This window comes from Macadamia integrifolia, unplaced genomic scaffold, assembly GCF_013358625.1.
Source record: "Macadamia integrifolia cultivar HAES 741 unplaced genomic scaffold, SCU_Mint_v3 scaffold2392, whole genome shotgun sequence".
Classification (NCBI taxonomy): Eukaryota; Viridiplantae; Streptophyta; class Magnoliopsida; order Proteales; family Proteaceae; genus Macadamia; species Macadamia integrifolia.
In genome coordinates this window covers 11345-30589 of record NW_024868685.1, presented here as the reverse complement: position 1 = coordinate 30589, position 19245 = coordinate 11345, and the positions used below count along the sequence as shown (strand labels likewise).

At 40.4% G+C, this 19245-nt stretch overlaps 1 protein-coding gene across 1 annotated transcript; it reads right to left on the bottom strand.

Moving 5' to 3' along the window:
• Window positions 1-1526: 1526 nt before the first annotated feature.
• On the bottom strand, window positions 1527-4356 carry LOC122066439. The gene is made up of 2 exons (XM_042630238.1): window positions 4128-4356; window positions 1527-2233 (listed from the first exon to the last, which is right to left on the bottom strand). The coding sequence occupies exons 1-2, from the start codon at window positions 4354-4356 to the stop codon at window positions 1527-1529; spliced, it is 936 nt and encodes a 311-aa protein (XP_042486172.1).
• Window positions 4357-19245: the final 14889 nt, after the last annotated feature.

The window sequence follows — 19245 nt, the reverse complement described above, 5'->3', positions numbered from 1 at the left end:
ATATTTGTAAATAAATAAATAAATCAAATCTTCTCTCTCCCTCTTCAAAGATTTCTTTATGGAAGCAGTTTCCTTCATCTATGGGGAATGGAGAATCTCTTGCCTATAAGTTTTGGTATCTTGATATGAATAATGGAAATAGTGGGTGTATATTATTGATTTCGTATAATAAAGAGTAAAATGATACTGACCTCACATGGGTGGGTGAATCCTACTCCACTGGTAGAGATAAAACTTCTTCCTCTTCTTTTTTTCTTTTTTCTTTTATTTATTTATTGGATAAAATTTTTGTAGTTCTAGAATGAGTGGGGCCAGGAAAAACTTCTTCCTTTTTTATATGTATATCTATTGGAGTGGTTTTTCGGAAGACAACTCCTAGAAGAAAAAAAAAAAAGAAGAAAGGATTGGTGCTTACATGGATCTGCCACATATTAAATTTGAGGCTAATATTTTAAGGACAGCTAAATCCCTAGGTCTCTTGCTCACATATCAAGTTGTAATTTGATTGTTGCTTACCACATCCTAAGACAAGCCATGAAAATATCCAAGCTCCCAAGAAGGTGCACGGGATTCTACAAGTACATGTCCATATATGAGAGGAGATTAGAAGGTAAATTATTGAGTGTGAAACAGAAATTTGACATCTAGCATATCTCATCATTTTCTAGATATCTGATAATCAAGATTTTTAATTAGTTTTCCACCTATTTATGCTGACACATCAATTTTGTGCAAAGAAATGAAATCTCAAAAGACATTTTGAAAAATATTAAAATCAAGGAAGAAATTTGTAAACCCATAGGGAAGTGAATTATTCTACTCTTTTTTTCTTTTTTTTCCCAAAACACTCGCATATCTAACATTACACCTCAAACTCTTACCAACACAATTAAGCCTCTAAGTCACTCCAGGTTGGTGTTTTAGATAGACAAACTAGATGGTTGTGTTCAAGGTTAAAAACTTCACTGACTTCCCACCTTTTAATTTCTGTAAGCTTTACCCCCATCCTTGCTTTGCAACCAATTCTTGCATCTGGTCTTAAAAACTGAATCATTTCTTTTTCTTTGTTTAAATCTCTTTTTATTACAACAAAATACCACATCATGAGTAAAACTTATGAGCTGTTTGGTCAGATTCAAACTCCATCCCTATCTTAGGAAGTAGATTTGAATCTCTCCAAGTGTAGATTTGCATCACATAGGAAGTTATCTCATCCATGCCAGCAGAGTTTATCCTAGAACCATGTCATCCCAATATTCCATCAGAGAACTCCACATTGACACAGTGTCCTTCCATATTCATCTAAAGAGAAATTCATTAATTACTATCTCTATCAGTCTGTCACCATATATATAGTGCAAGATACCTTTACATCTATACTTAATAAATAGGCTCCCTTTTTTCGCTAAAGATTCAGAGATTTTATTAAAATGAAGAAAAAAAGAAAAGTACAAATCACTGGGAAAAAAAATAGATTTAAAAACCCCCACCTTCGGCATGGCCATCAGAAGGGGAAAATAAATCTACTAAAACATTAATCGAAACCTTGGCCCTGAATCAGCATCATGAGCAATCTCTGATATAATATGAACAGGAAAAGAGACATTTAAACTAGATTCTCCGGTCTTTGCTGCTTCTCCAGCTAGGAAATCAGCCACTGCGTTTGCTTCTCGGAAACAGTGGGTAATCTTCCAACTAATAGAGGCTAAGAAATCTTGACATGATATCCAGTCCTGACAAGCATACCAAGGAATGGTATGGGCTTGAACCGCCATAACGACTGCCGCCAAGTCTGATTCTATCCAGAGAGCATTCATGTTCAAATATTTGGCCACCATAATGCCTTCAAGCAGAACTCTGAATTCTGCAAAATAATTTGAATGAACTCCCAAATATTTTTTGAGAGCTTCCACAGGGCTATCCCTGTGATCTCTTAGAACCCCTCCTGCACCCGCTCGCCCTGGATTTCCAAGAGGGCAGCCTTCTACATTCAGTTTGGTCCAACCCCATATTGGCTTATACCAAATCACTTCAAGCATAGAATAATCTTTTTTAGGAAGAGCATTTAGGCCTAATTGATGGCAACAAAGAAGATCAGTCAGTTGTCTTATCATTCCCTGTAGAACAAAGTTCCTATCCTGCACATCATGCTTGATTCTCGCAAATATATTAGAAACAGTCATTGAAGGACCCCCATGACGCCTATCATTCCTTTCCCTCCATATATTATCGGCTATGACCATAAATCCCAGAGACTAAGGATCTTTAGTTGTCAGAATCCTCATTTTTCTAATTTGAGAATCTGCATCTTGTAAAGATGTGGTTACATGATTCTACTTCCAAACCACAAAGTTTGAAACCATGGGAATACCTTTTTGAGAAATGACATTGTCCGCAGGGAGTTTTCTATGCATCAATCTCCATCCAAACACTGATTGATGAGGTTGTAGAACCTTACTCCAAACTAGAGGGAACCAAGGGACCTTTGGATTTCTTCTTCTAATTTCATTCTAGGCTGAAAAGGAAGAAAAAAATCCCTGAAGTAGATGCGCTCCAGAAACAATGATCTTCCATATCACACTGGGGAAGACATTAATTTGACAGCAGTGAACACATTTTTCAGAGCATATGAACTCACCTCAGGAATATTCCAGCTAAAGTTTAAGATAATTTCTAAAAATTTAGTTGTAGAATTTTTTAGCTGATCTAATACTTGACCACAGGCTTCAGTAATGGAGCAATCTCCTAACCAATTGTCATTCCAGAGATTAATTTGTTTTTCCATTGCCCACTATCCATCTCTCCTTGCTAGATATAAAAGACCATATTTTGCGAATACCAGACCAAATAGATGAAGGCCTAATATATTTCTTGGGGCGACCATTTTTCAGAAAATGAGCCTTGAAAAAACTGCTCAAGGCTGAATTCCCATGCTTTATGCCCCACGCCTACCTACAGATGAGAGATTTATTTATATCTCATAACTTGCGAATGCCTAGACCACCTTCATCAATAGACTTGCACACTTGGTCCCATTTAATAGTCACTGTTTTGGATGAATCAATATCCCCAGTCCAGATGAGATTTCTCATCCGTTTTTCTATCAACACTATCAATGAAGAGGGCCACCAATAAACTAGAAAACTATGCACTGGCATACCTGAAATAACAAAACAAACTAATTGCACCCGACCAGCCATTGAAAGAATTTTCCCTTTCCATCCAGAGACGATCCCGAATTTTATCCATAGTTGGCATCAGGAACTGATTCTTTACTCTCCCTTTAACAATTTCAACCCCTAAGTATTTGGTAGGGAAATTACAAGAAGGTATTCAAATGGCTTCAACAATGGATTGCTTCCTTGAGAGAGAAAAAGACCCCATGAATAATATACTTTTCTCCAAGTTAACAATCTACCTCGAGAACTCCTGGTACTTCCTCATAAAGTCTTTCAAGTTTCTAACATATTTTATGGAAGCATTTATTAAAATAAAGATGTCATCAGCAAAAAGTAAGTGGGTGGGAACTAAATCATCTCTTGGACGTTTCAAGGCTTTGATTTTTCTCTAGTGCAATAAATTCTTTAAGCCTTTGCAGAGGACCTCTTCAACCAAAATAAACAAAATCGGAGAGATTGGATCACCTTGATGCAGACCCTGGTTAACTCCAAAATAGCCCATTGGACCTCCATCAAAAAGAATGAAAATTCTTGAAGATGATAAAATTTGGTGTATCCAAATCAGCCAGGTTTCCGAAAAACCAAATTTCCTTAAGACTTGAATAATAAAGCTCTAAGAAATAGTGTCAAAAGCTTTTTGTATATCGATCTTGGCTCCTAGACCACCACCTCTTGTTGAAGAGAACAATGCTATGTTATTGTGAATTACCTTCCCTTTCTGAAATGCCCCATGTTCCTCAGAGATAAGTCTAAGAAGAAGGAAAGATAACCGAGTGGCCAGGATTTTCGAAAGCACCTTGCAGAAAAAATTCCTCATGCAGAGAGGCCTAAACTTGTCTAAGGACATTGCCCCATCCATTTTAGGGATTAATGCTAAAAAATTGTTATTGATGCCGGCATGCATCTAACCTGAGATAAAAAAATCTCTCACAGCTCTTTCAAAATCACCTGCAATAATCTCCCAACAGCATCGGAAAAAGGAACCAGGGTATCCATCCGGGTCAGGTGAACTCTCGGGATCCAAATCCCACATAGCTCTCTTTATTTCAACCACTCCTAGGATCGCATCCAGGCTAAGAAGGTCCACATCGTCAATTAGTCTGGGAATAGACTCAAGCAGTTCTGAGTGTTCAATCAAAGGCACACTTTTGTGAAATACTTCATAGTAGCTGGTCATGTAATTGGTAATCCCATCTCTATCCGAAACAAATGAACCATCTGCATTTTTCACCCTCCTAATAGTGTTTTTGGCTTTTTTGATTTTGGTATAGAGATGAAAAAACTTTGAGTTTCTATCACCCTCCTAGAACCATCTAATTCTGGATTTCTCAGCCTATAGTCTCTTATGATTTTTCAAGGCTATAAGGTAAGCAGTCTTTGCATCAGCTTCTTTCCTAAATTGGATATCATCCATACCATGCTCATCAATTGAGTGTGAATCTGGTCCAAGGCATCCTTAGTACGAATTAATTCAACTTCAAAGTTTGGAAAAGTCTCCCTCACCCAAGATCGAATAATCTGTTTCAGCCGCTTCAACTTCTGAGCAAGGACATAAGTAGGAGACCCATAAATATTCTAGTCCCACGAGACACAAACCACTTGAAAGAAAGAAGGATCTTCCATCCAAAATTTATGAAATCGAATGGGCAATTTGCTGGTTTGGGACACGCCTCCGAAGTCACTAAAATTGGACTATGATCAGAGAAATTTCTTTGAAGAACCATTTGAGCACAATATAGAAAGTGGTTCAACCACACTTCATTGCAAAATCCCTCTCAAGCACTGCCACTGCATTCCCTCTTCTTCTATTATTTGTCTATGTAAATTTTGCAACTTGAGAAGGTAATTTGATCAAGCCGCACAAATCGATCATCTCATCAAACTCCACTGCAGAGCCCAAATTAAAAGCACCCGGACCCCTTTTTTCATGCGAAGCCAAAATTGTATTAAAATCTCCCACTACCATCCAGGGATTAGACATAGCAGCCACAACTGCTAATTCCACCCACAACTTTCTCCTAGTAGCTCTAAAACTACTAGCGTGAACAATTGAGATTGTGATCAATTTATTTTTCCAATCAACCTTCGCTGAAATTTGCTACTCAGAGAGAAGAAATCACTGGTTTAGGGATACCTCTTGTCCAAAATAGCTAGAGATTGGAAACTTTATCTACCCTGGAGTTACAAATCAGGTCAGTTTCAAATCCGAAATTGCTAAAAAAGCGAGCTGGATAGTCCAAAGGGTCTATCATCGGTTCAGCTAGACATAAGATATCAGAATTTTTCTCACCAACAAAATTCCTCCAAGCCATTCACGCTGAGGCGTTCTTGAAACCTCCCACATTCCAAAATAAGACCTTCATAGACTACTTTTTTAATGTCGCAATGCGATCAGACCTTCTGGCCTACTCCGTTGTGGCTATTCCCTTCTCTTTTCTTCTCGCATTTTCCATTCCTTCAACCTCTACTACTGCTGCCACCAAGCGGTCAGCCAATGCAATCTCCTTGTGATGAATTTCCACTACACCCCCACGAATAGAGGTAGAGGGGAAAGAAGAAATAATTTCTTCAGATTCACTATCTTGAGTCTTTCTTGAATCATCTGAACCACATAGGGAAACAGAACCGTGACAGTGTAACCAGGTGCTCCATGGATCGAGTGTAACCCGGCTTTATGAGAATGCCCACTACAATCTGTAATACCCTACTTCTTAAACCCGGTCTGATTACACGGTTGACCCGGTTTAACCATACAGGACCTGAACCGAAGAGAGTTAAAGCGGGTTCCTTATGGACTATGATGGCAAGGGTGACCTTAAATACCAGCTGGCCCGACAAGTCCGAGCCAGTGCCAGAAGAGACGGGTGTACCCAAGCCGTGTACCTGCACCTATCACAAGACCATGTACGGATAAGGCAGGTATGTAGCCGTATTTTAAAGCGCATACATATATTACGTCTTATGCCAAGAGTGAGATTCGTGCCGAGGGCCGAATTCTGTCAAAATCCCACTCGTTGGCCAAGTTTTGGGCCTCAGGTGGGCGGACAGGTGGGTGCATCCACCCACCTGAGTGACCCATCCATGTGATTGCTTAGTTATTTAGGAAGTATAAATAGCATTTAAATTTTCCTTTTTCTTTTCTCATTTATGACACTCGAACGTTGGTGAGAAGAGTAAAGAGGAGAGAGAAAGGAAAGAAGAAGAGAAGAGAAGGAAGAGGAAGAAGAGATGGATTTCAACGGCGCCGAGGCTTGATCTTCCCATTCCGACGCCGGAAGAGGGATCTCCAATACTAGATCTACGTTTAGAGGTGAGCAAAGGCTGGGTTCCTTAAACTTTCACCATACCCAAGTAAAACCCTTGATTTGGGTAGGGTTTCTTGAGGTCTTGTAAATCCCCCTTGAAATGATGAATCTAAGATTTAATAGATGATTTATGTGTTGATTTTGAAGGATTTGAAGAAGTATTTACAAGGTTGGAGAAGCATTGTGGATTTGAAGTGATTTTGGGGTTTTGAAGGAGTTCTTGAACAAAGAAGGTAAGATGGCTTCCATTCCTTAAATCTAACCTAGATCTAGGTTAGAACCATCTTATGAGACCTTGAATGTGTGAAGAATGGGTTTGGAAAAGCCCCATTTGAATCCCCAAAGGTTGGGGAAAGTTTGGGAAGAAACAGCAGTTTTTCGCCAAGATCGGTGGGCCATTTGGCCCGCCTGTGGGCACCCACCTGAGAGGGCAGGGCCCTCGGGCACAACCGGTGGGCTCAACCGGCAGGCCACCCTGCCCGTCGGTCTTAGCAGGGCCCTCGGGCCCAATCGACGGGTCAGATCGATGGGCTGATCGGTGGGTCTGACTGGTGGGTCGGACAGGTGAGCTGTCCGACCCACCCGAGAGGCTCCGAACGTGATTTTTACGTCCGATTGGACCCAAAATAGACGTGTGACCTTCTTTTAGGATTCTAAACATGATCTTGTCATTGGATCGCGTTAATCTTGATCCCAAAGTGGTGAAATACTAACCCCGTTCACTCATGATAGGTTCACCAAATCTCACGCTTCTCGCACCGGATCTCACCCGTACCAAGCGTGAATCCTTGTACACTACAAATAAGTGGGGAGAGGACGTTTGGCTTTGTTTCAAGGCATTGTTTGGCATTTATTTAATTGTATATAGTCTAGCCATGCCATCATGAAAATGCTATGTAGATTAGTCATCCTCACATTGTTATGCATGGGTGTTGTGTTTATTTTCTAAATGCCAAGTGATGATATGCTTATGTGATGAATGTTGACATCATTGTGCATGATGCATTAGTAGACTTGATGCCATAGTCGGCTTGGAAACGAGTGCATTGGTGGCCCGTGGTATGGGACGCGGTGGCACTATGCAATCGTACTATTGTCATATAGGAGCATGCGGTTTAGGATTATCACTTTCCCGTGCTACGACCCTTCCCAACAGGGGTTAAAGTGTTGGGTTACCATTTGGGGGGAAGCAGTAGTCGCGGTTGTCGAGTCACTGTGGCGGTTAGACATTACGCCCAGCTGGTCATTAGGACAGTCGGCAACCCCGGTGGTATATTCAAGAGGGTCAATCGTACTGCTTTTAAATTGCTGGAGTCAGCACCTTTAAATTCTGTCATTTATTTTATGTTGAGAGCTGGTGGTTGGCATGTTTTTACTTTTTCGAGTACTCACGGTGGGCCTTCTCCGACAGCCCTATGGGGGTATCATGAGATGGAGTTCGCGGCCTGTACCTGGAGTATACACGCACTGTGGTTGTAGTAGCACTAAACCAAAGACTTAGTAATTTTGCTTAGGTGGATGTGATTTAAAATGTATTGCATAGCATATAGTGCATATGGTTGTGATTTGTTGTGTGGACTGCTGTGTGGTCCATCTTTCCACTTATTGAGCTAATGAGCTCATCCCACGTGTGCACCTCTTTTAGATGATTTTGTAGGTCATCCATCTGAAGAGCACAGGGCGGGTCTCACAGTTGAGTTCCCTGAAGAGGACTGGTGGGCCCCTGAGGAGTTAGTGCACGACACCGATTGCTTGTGCGAGAGTTGTGCTGTGGGACCGCAGTTCTGATACCGAGCTGAGCTCCACTTTTGATGCCGAGCTGAGCTCTACCTTGTGATGCCGAGCTGGGCTCAACCTTTGATACCGAGCTGAGCTCTAGGCTTTGATACCGAGCCGAGCTGTATACTCTGATTTTTGATGATTTCTTTTATGTACTTGATATGTGAATTGTACTCTTATTGTGTAAATACCATCCCTTCGGGCCCCCATGTATTTAACTATTGTATCACAATTCGGGTATCAAGTAGTATGGGAATATTCATAGATAAACCAAGTCTTCCGCTGAACTGATGAGCTCTTTCTTAATTGTGTGTATGTTGTGGTGGAATACTGTATCAGATGATCCTGGCAAGTTTGGATTAACCGGTGTTAACCCGGTCACTGGCCCGGTTCTATGTGAACGGGGTGTGACACCATCCCTCCTAGCCAACCCATTAGAGTGTTGGATCCCATTTAAATTTGGAAACCCACTACCATTCGTCCTAGGTAGTCCATTACATTGATGAATCCTATTTAAATTGGGTAGCACGATCTCAATAGAGCCCACGTTTTCTTGTAATGGAAAACCGTTTGAATTTAAATTTTCAATCTCTCCCAGGATAGAAGGAGATCGCCTAATTGGAGAAAGGGATCTTTCCTGATTTGTAGCCAAAGATGTTGCTGCTCCCTGCGCTGCACCACCTCCATGATCAGAACCGCCTTCACGAGAACAGCCACCACTGCTACCCGCCGCCCTTATTCCTCCACTACTGGTTCCATGTGAAGCATTGGTCATTATTAATAACAGGCCCCCTATCACCTAACTCCCCCACTTCAGTGGCATCGCCCATGTCTTCATCCATGAAGACCGCGCCTAGAACCCGGGGCTGAATCTTCTTCCTTGCCTCAGCAATTCTCCTTATCCTGCAATCATGAACAGAATGCCCAGAGTTTTTACAAAAACCTCAAGACCCCAGGTTGTCTTCATACACAATCGGTTGCTTGAATCGAAACATCTGTTGAGACCCTGGTTCCGTCCTTTCCACCTAAATTTCCTCTATCCGTTGTATACCAACCTCCATCTCAACCTACACCCTAGCGAAGCTTCCCATAGTCGCAGCACGGGTGCACTTGTCAATGGCCATGCGGCAACCAACTGCTTTCACCATCGTAAGCAGAATTTTTTCATGCCAATACTAAGAGGTAGGTCCGGGAATCGGATCCAAACCATCTTAGTAATGACATGCTTGTCATGTATACTGAAATCCTAGCGCCATCGTTGAAATCGGACAATTTGGCCTTCAACTTTAATGGCACTCCTACGCCAGATCGAAGTCATATCAGACTCCAGTTGTAACTGTAACAGGATAAACCCCTTCCCCATCGGAGCCAAAGTGACTTTTCCCTTCAAACTCAGATCTCTTGCCTCCTTTCTGATAGTGTCCATAGAAATAAATCTGAAGTTCGTTCTACCGATTAAGGCAAAATGGAATCGTTCAAGTCTCTCCTCATAAGCCTCCTGAGGTATTACCAACTTGGTTAAAGACCCCGCGTGGATCGGTTCAGGAAGATCGTCCACGTCAGGTAAGCCTCCTCCCACCACCGTGGAGTAGGAGATCTTACCCTTGGGAGGAACTTCAGTAGCTCCAACATCTTCGTTAATGGTATCCACGACCAGCTTCTCTGGTACAGGTCTCAGGAAGTCAGTGATCAGTGACTGCCTTCCCTAAGCTCTCTGGGAACATCCGTCTGGATCTTGACCATCCCCTAGTTGCCGAGCTTCTCTCTCCACTCATCGTGACTCTATGCAAAATAAAGCATTCCCGATGCAATGTAAGGCCTGTCCAAACAGGCTCCTTAATGGTCTACATGGGTTTGGGTATAGGCAGCCCAAAACAAGGCCTATTCTGAGTCCTGATTCTCCTGACCATCGAGTTGACTTTTTTTTTCTGGATTGAGTCATAGAGTTAACTGACTTAACTGACTTAACTCTTAGGAAGGCCCTTGCTCGGGGCTATATTTTGATCATCGATTAGAAGATTTTGTCAGATTTTGTTGGGCCCAACATGGGATCCAGATCCTCTGTTATTCCTTATGTTATTCTTGTGTTATTTTAGATGTAAAAGACTACATGTGACATGGTTGATGTGAACGACTAAGATGAGAAGAGAGAAGATGACTAATAAGGATCCAATTTTAGCTGAAGAAACCAACAACACTCAAACCAGTTCCACAAGAACCCGCATCAAACCAATGTGGAAAGGGTTTTGTTTACCTATAATTAATTTAGGTTTTCTGGGTATCGAGTGTTTTCTCTTTCGGACACCGAGGGATTTTTCTTTTTCATTTTTTTTTAATCTAAATCAAGGGTTTTGATTGTTGAACTGTTGTTCCACTCCTTTTACCAGTTTTCGTAAACTTTTTGGGGTTTTTCTCTTTATGAACTAATTGTTTTAGTGGAATTACTTTGTTATTTTTCTATGGTACTCATCTTTCTATGTTTCTTTTGTACTGGATTGACTTGCAGAGGCTGGAAGGGACATGGAATTTTTTTCAAAGATCGTTGGGTATCTTTTACTGCATGACCGTGGGGACGTTAGATGATTCGTTTGGCTTTTGGTCCTGACAATTTGATTCATTACTTGATTAGTAAAGCCAAAACTGAACTTGGTCTATCATCGAAACAAGCAGCTTCACGTCCAATCTCGCCTGGTTCCATGAATCCCTCACCCATTTCAGATCTGATTTATTAGAAGTTACAGAGACTGAAGACGAGAGACCGAAATGAAAGATCTGAAATCGTCTTCCCTGAGCTTTGGGCGTTCTCTGTTGTAACAGAAGAACTCAGATCCAAGATCAAGAGAGAGGTCACAGTTTGAAGAGTAACAGAAAAATGGAGAGAAGAAATATGGAAGAAGATGTTTAAGAGGAAGAGAGAACCAAACCGGGTTTGTATTGAACTTAGAATCGGTTTCCTCATTAAAATCAATTTTAATGGTACATCCTTCTCTCACTTAATCTACGCCGTCCATCTGTACTAAGCTGTGTGTCATCTTTTGCACCTAGAATAACACAAGAATAACATATCCAAGAATAACAAAGGATCTGGATCCCCCAACATGGTTGTTGCGAATCTCAAGGAGTAGTCAAGTTGGTAAGGAATCATCGCCTTAGGAAGTGTGCACATTCTGAGTTTGATTTTTCTTACTTCCTTGGGGCCACTTACATGGGGATGTTTAGTACTCTTTAATGCTTTTAGTAAAAGTTGAATGGTTTTCATTCAATCCCTATATGACCCGGTCCATGCAGTTGTGTGGCCAGTATGGACCTGTAGGACTTCGGCCTGAATACCCATAGTTAGCAAAAAAAAAAAAAGGCTGTTGCAGGGAGGTTCAGTTGGGTTTGTTGTTTCTTTGTTTTGGGAGGATTCTTAGAGATATTTTGCGGGCCTAAAGCAAGCTTTCCGGGAAGCAGTCTCTCTACAAATCAGGGGCAAAGTTGCATATATTATGATTTTTTTAAACCCCATAATGGTGGGACTATGGGAACCTCGTGCATTGGATATATTCTTTTTTTTCCTCAAATTTAATATATAGCCAATTCATTCTATGTGCAAAATTACCAACTTAATAGTCTGTCCAGCTAAAGACTGTACCCTAAAGACTGTACCCCAAGGAAGAAAAGATATCCACCTGCAATGGAAAGCAAAATAATTTTATAAAGAAATACATTATAAATAAGTAATGATAACAATAATAATAGGGTTGCTGATACAGATCTGGAATAACTCAATCCCATAAACTTGCTGTGACAAAATCTAAGACATTATAAATTTACTTTAATTTTGTTTGGAAATCGATTCTTTTACTTGTGCTTCCATTGATCCTTATACTAATGGAGAAGTCATGCTGCCTTTTATGCAACCTTTTACCCAATAATTATTATAATAATAATGAAAATATTGTTTCACTACATTTAAAGACGATAGTGCGGTTTACCTACCCGTATTTTTAGCAAGTGCCACATACGGCTGCCACATGGCAAAATAACTTATGAGAGAGAGAGAGAGAGAGAGAGTTTTGAATGGATGCTATCTAGTTCTTCTATTCTATGAGGCAGACCTCAATACTGTAATCGCAAGTTGTGACTTGTGAGTGAACATAACTGTTAACTGTTCGATGGCAAAGTTTTCTCCTTCCATTAATTCATGTGGATCACACTACATTATTCTCAGCTAGCCATCTTAAATTTTTAGTCAAATAGCTTCTTTGAGACACTGAGAAAATAATCAAATAATAATAAGATCAGCTTTAATGGTTATTGGAAAATATTTTTTTTATCTATTTCATTTATTTTATTTTATTTTTTGAAAAGATTATTGGAGGAGCCGATCGAAGAAAAGAGAAGGGGACCCCACTAAGCAAGACTGAAAAATAAATGATTGCCTTGAGGAGAACAAAATTTCATCAACACAAAAGCATCCAATCAAAGGTCTACTCGTGAAGGTGTAGATCCTTGCTTAAAGGCATTAAACAAAACCAAGAAAGAAATTGAGTCAACATGGTGGGGGTAATAGAACTCTTTAGGGGATGTTGTAGTAGAATCATTCATTTAGAGGGTTGATCTCAGTTTCATGGTAAGGTTGGTCAATTGTAATCATTCACTCATGGGTTTGAGTTGGGAAAGAATCTCTCTCTCAGTGGAGATGAAGTTGTATACATTATTATCCTCCTCAATCATGCAATAGTGAAAATCTCTTTGCATTAAACACACCCTTATTTGTAGCAGAATCATTCATTTCATTGGTTCTTTGTGTGGATTAATTTATAGCTCCAAAACTTTAAGAACCTTCAATAAATTCACGAGGAAGCTCTTTGGGTGATCAACATTCACTTTATTGATGCATATTGTTTTCTTTCACCTTCATTTGGTCCCCCTCCCACCCCTCCAAACACTAACACTCTTCAAGAAATATATTGGAATGTGGGACAATTACTATGACTCCCTACACTTAGCCTATATTTACTAAAATTCCCTTACCTTCATTTTTTTTTTTTTCTGATACTCCCCTGCTTTTAAACTTTTATTTCTCTTTCCCTTAGCGTGGTTGTGTTAGCAGTTCAACAGAGATCAATACCATGGTTTGGTCTTCAGCGTTGGTTGTTCTTTCAACCATATTTGAACAGTATTACTTGGAAAATTACTCATAATTTCAGAGAAGGAAACGCTATAGCCGATTTTCTGGCTAGAGATGCGGTCAAGTCGGGCTGCTCAGCAGACAATGTGGTCCTTCCTTCTAAAATTTTGGAAACCCTTGCGAGGGATGCTGAGGGAAGAGCTCATTTTAGATATTAAGGTGTTTTCCTTTTCTCCTGCTGATGGAAATGCCGAAGGTGGGAGTTTAGGATTCACAATTGGTTTGTAATTTTTCTTGATTTTGTCATTTTGCTCGTCTACTTTCTATGAAATAAATTATTAGCCTTTATCAAAAAAAAAAGTTGGGACCGACATCATCTTCAACTCGATTGTAATGAACCATTTCTTGTTGTTATAGAAAAAAGTGTTCACCACTGATAGCACACCACGTGGACTTAGTGCAACGAAGCGAGAACAAGCCCAGCAGGCCTTGATTCAAGGTAGGTCGATCGATTTGAGTATGGCCGAGCTACATTCTCGATCAACGCCTACTATCTAGGTTGGATATAGCTTGATCGACCCACATTCACGGTTGGACTACTTACTGAGTGACTAGTCTACACCTGCATATATGGAGTGACGTGCATGAATGGCTGAGCCATATTCGAACTACAACTAGGGGTCCAGGTAAGATAATATCTGAACTACGGCTAAGTGGTCAGACTACATCCACACCCATAAGCCTGGCATTGCCCTCTATTGGGTGCTCGGCAAAGGTAGGTAGGCAATTGAGCTAACAAATTAAGGTTACTTAGCACTTGATGTCTACCTGATCCCTCGACGGAACACACCTTCTAAGAGGAGACATATTCCTAGTCTAATACGTAACCTCTACACAAGATTGGATCCGTCCAAATCAGGAAAGGATCCTCATAAGGACTCCAAGTCCTCTCTAGAAGGAAGGAGAACACTCGGTGCATGCGGGATACGAGGAGCTCCCACAATTGGGATGTCTCCCATATTCGATCTTACCATGATCAAACTTCTACTAGGACTAGGAGGCCTACCAAAATGGGATTCTCTATTGCCATCATTCTTCAAGTATAAATACACAGGTAAACCCCCTCCTAAGGATCAACAATTTTACATTCTTACTAGAATTACTATTTGTAGAGAGATCTAACTTAGGCATTAGAGAGTCCCCTGCTGGATGAGCCCGACATTCACTCTCTTGTGTCTGTTCCTTTGTGCATGTGAGAGTAGCCCAGGATGATTTCTTTCTGCAACAAATTAGCTTCGTCTACGGGAAGTGCTTACTGATCAAGCTACCAATCCAAGCAATGATTCTGCGCAGTGGACGTTCCATATCTCCTCCTCCCTCCAGTCAAAGATGACAAGGAGAGAAGGCCGAACATGAAAAAATTGGGGAAGATTCACCTCCATCGACACTGCCCGTGGGCTCATCCTAGCCAGCGCAAGGAGGAGACCCTCAGGTCCCACCTTTAAGTGATACCCTACCACCGCTGCCGCTGCTAGCCTAGTTGAACCTAGAGGCGTCGGCCACTAATGCACAGATACATGACTTAAAATTCCAAGTGTTGCAAACAAATGATATGTTCCAGAGATTCTTCCTACCCGACGGACTAGTGTTCGTTGCAGTATAGGCCAATTGGCAGCATCTGAGATTAGCAATTGTTTATAATAATGTGTGTCGGATGGGTTTTGTGAACATGCACCTTCCAAACCCAACGCACATCAACCGTCGAGAAGATGAGGGAATTCCATGGGGCCTACTAATCGACATCATCAGCAAAATCCTCAGCCTTTTAGATCACGAGGGTAGTTAGCAGACACTCGCAAGACGAGACCAGAGGGGTCCGAACGAAAGAAGTACGGACCCCATGAAGATCAGCCAGGGATCCGCCTCATGGACTCAAAGCCCCAATCACAGAATCAATCCACCTAGTGGTGAACAGGCTGACTTATTCAAATAAGGGACTCGTAGGATGACCAAATCAGGAATGTAGTAGGTCGACCTAATCTGGCTAAGTCTCCCTCATCCAAATGGCTATAAAATTTAATTTCCTTAAACCCAAGGCCCATGGGAGTGGTAAAGGTGGGGCCAATACCCCTTGGAGGGTCAAGAACCACTAAACTAGGCCTGGCCACCATTGATAGAGTTGTGACCAGAGCAGTCAAGGTGGTTGGTCAAGAACCGACTTCCAGAGAACCCTCTGCTACAGAACCAACATGGGCGATGAATTTTTCCCTATTAGCGGTAGAGATCGTTTTGATCTCCGCCACCAGGTCTTTGTTAGAAAACATTAATGGCGGGAAGAAGAAAACTGAAAAGCAAAGAGAAACGAACTAGAAATACTATAGAAAGAAGGCTTACTGGTAACCAAACGAAGTCTAGCAAGCAAAGTCGTACGCTACGATGCCAGTGATAGTCTTAAGCATGACAAAAGTGAATCAAAGTAGCCAACGACGAAGGCTCTGAGAAAAGTTACAGGAAGCAACGAACTCTCGCGATTAAAGAAGAAGGGTAAAGGAAGAAGATGAACAGTATGCGCACTTAAAAACACATTCATCCCCAAGCCAACGGGGGTATTTAATGCTAACATATGAATTGACACCCCTCATAAAGAGTCGTGAGAACCAACTCTGCCAAATTTGCCCTGGTTCAGCTCCTCAAGTGCTCAGTTGGTGTTAAGTATTGAAACTACATTGTATTGCTTGACTTGAGAAGATTACAACCTAGTGGTCTATATATATGGCCTAGATAGGAATCCACATGATTGGAAACTCTATCTGATAAGGAGATCTAATAGGAGTAATTATATTAGAATACAAACTCTATGAGAGGATAGGGTTTGATATCATATGGAACTCTAGTGAGGCATGAGTCTTAATAGGATGTAGAGATTGGCAATCAGTGGGACTGCTACAAAATAAGAGAAGATAGGCTAGCATAGGAGGTGATAATGTCCGAGACAGAGTGGAACTCAAACTCTTGCTGATACACTCCCTCAAGGTGAGGATTTGAGCGCTCGAATCCGTAGCTTGTCTTAGAGGGAAGAAAATTGTGCCTGACGGAGGGCCTTCATTAGAATACGCAAAGGATAGGGCCTCCTTAGTGTGGGAGGCAATTAAGAGGCTCATTATTGAGGCATCCTGTTCACGTCAAACTTTAGCTGGAGTAGCATCCTGAGGGCAACTTTGATCATCAAGTATATAATCATATGAGCTGAGGGCCTTTATTATTGATGCGTCCTATTCACACCAAACTTTAGCTGGAGTAGAATCCTGAGGGCAATGGAGGTTGCTTAGAACATAATCATATAGTGATTGAAGCGTCTTTTTCATGCCACAATGTAACTTGAATAGTATCATGAGGGTACTATTGGTCGCCAAGAACATAGTTCCAATAAAAAAAAAAATAAATAAATAATATTGGGATCGATGGGCGTTAGCCCTAGGCGCTCTGATACCATGTTAAGTTTGGAACTACATTGTATTGCTTGACTTGAGAAGATTACAACCTAGTGGTCTATATATATGGCCTAGATAGGAATCCACATGATTGGAAACTCTATCTGATAAAGAGATCTAATAGGAGTAGTTATATTAGAATACAAACTCTATAAGAGGATAGGGTTTGATATCATATAGAACTCTAGTGAGGCATGAGTCTTAATAGGATGTAGAGATTGGCAATCAGTGGGATTGCTACAAAATAAGAGAAGATAGACTAGCATAGGAGGTGATAATGTCCGAGACAGAGTGGAACTCAAACTCTTGCTGATAGTTGGCAACGGGAATGCTGATGTGGCATTACTCCATTTATTTGTTCATCGTAGAAAGTAAGAGGAGAGTGAAGAGTGTTCTGCCTTCCTCTTGTGGTGATTTTTTATTTTATTTATTTATTTATTTTTTTTTAAATAAGGTGCAGGTCGAATATGATCTAGCAAGAAAAAAAAAATTGTGTTCCAAAGCCGATATTGTACAAGTTGGCTCTAGTTTGGAATGCTGATTTGTGTAGAGGGTGTGATATGGATGTTGAGAATACAAATCTGGTAGATTCCACTCCATTGGTATAGTTTGTGCAGGTTTGTAAGATCAATAGTAATTATGCTTGTTGAGGTTGATAATGGCACGAAGGTCACGAGTCTGATAAACTTGGTGGATGACAATATGTACAAACTTATAGGGAGTGTAGAAACAATTGGAGCTATTGTTGGAACTTGGGCAAAATGTACATATCGAGAACACATATTGTAGGTGGTTCAGGCGATGAACAACTGTAAATTTGGAAAGAAGCGAGTGTCTTTCGCTTTGGATTTGGTGAGTGGCAGTGCTCTCTTAGAGCAGGTTGTAGAGGTAGGAGTGGTAGAGCCAATTCACTTTGTCCGACGACGATGAGCTATATGGGACACCTTGTGCGGGGGTGTCGGCTATGCCGGTTTGGGTATGACAATCATGCAAGGACACCCCAGGCCGTGGTGTTAGCCATGCCTGTTTGGGCTATGGCTGACATGTAAGTACCCCTCGGGGTATGTGGACCTTGCTGATTTGGGTATGGCAAGTAAAGGGAGATCACTTTATAAGACGGGAAAAACCTAGACAAACAAATGGGGGATCACTTTATTTGGTAGAGGGTTTTTCAAGTTTAGTGAAAATCTTTGATTCTCTCGGATGGATGTAAGTAATCTTGCTGAATCACGTTAAATTCTTTGCATTTATGTGTAACTATTTGCTTGGTTTCTTCTTCATGGTTGCACATTCGTTCTCAAAAATTCAAAACGTCATGGGAGAGGGAAAGGTGAAGTTTGCTTTATTGGGGAAATTAGAAAGAAATACTCGATCCATAGAGTGTTTTGCTAAATATAGGTTAAGTTTAGGGGCTGACAATAATTTTTCCCAAACTTAAAATATATAGGGAAGTGAAGGCTAGGATGGCAAGGGAGCTATTTATACAATAGCTATTAGCTCACCAAGGGGTGGCATAGCTAGGTCACATATCCCTTTCTTATCTTTCTTTTATCACTTCTTTAATTTGAAATATCAAACGGAAACTTAAAAGAAATTGGAGTATTTTCCAGGTGGTGAATCTCAATTGGCAAGGATGTCATCTCTTCTGCTAGAGCAGGTAAATATTTCTAATAATTACTTCTTTACTTAAATCTCCTTTTGTTTAGAAGAGAAACAAAATCCCATCCAGTAAATGAAGTGAAATTAACAAAATAAATAAAGAAAATTTTTGATAGCAAACAAGAAATTATTATTATATTTAATTAATTATATGATAATTTTTATTTTTAAAGGAGAAAAATTGCAGTCAGACTGCATAGCATAGTGCTTCCCTGTGTCTATCTCTTTTTTCCTTATCAATTTACTATTTCACTATCACTAGTGACCAAACCAAATCGGCACAAGTGATGTGATTGTTGATTTGGTTTACTTTCATATTTTTTACAAATATAAAGATTATGCAACTTTCACTCAATTGTTTCCTTTTATTTAATAAAATTATTATTCATTAAAATAAACCTTCAAAGTAGAGAGAATTGAGTAGAATCCATCAAGGGAGTAGCCCCATATGCACGTTTATTAATGTATCTCTTTGGTCTATCGATGGCATCGTTGTTATAGTCACTACTTCTCTTGTATATTTCTTTCCTCTTCTTTCTCTTTCTCTTTTTCTTTTGTAATAAAGTTTGGTATCTATAAAATTAAAGGTATACCCCACTAAGAAAAATTTTAACAAAAAATGATGTATAATTAGTCCTTTTTTTTTTTTTTTTTTTATTTTTTTTTAATTATCTTGATCATTTTTGAAACATTAATGGGACTTTTCTTTTTGGGAT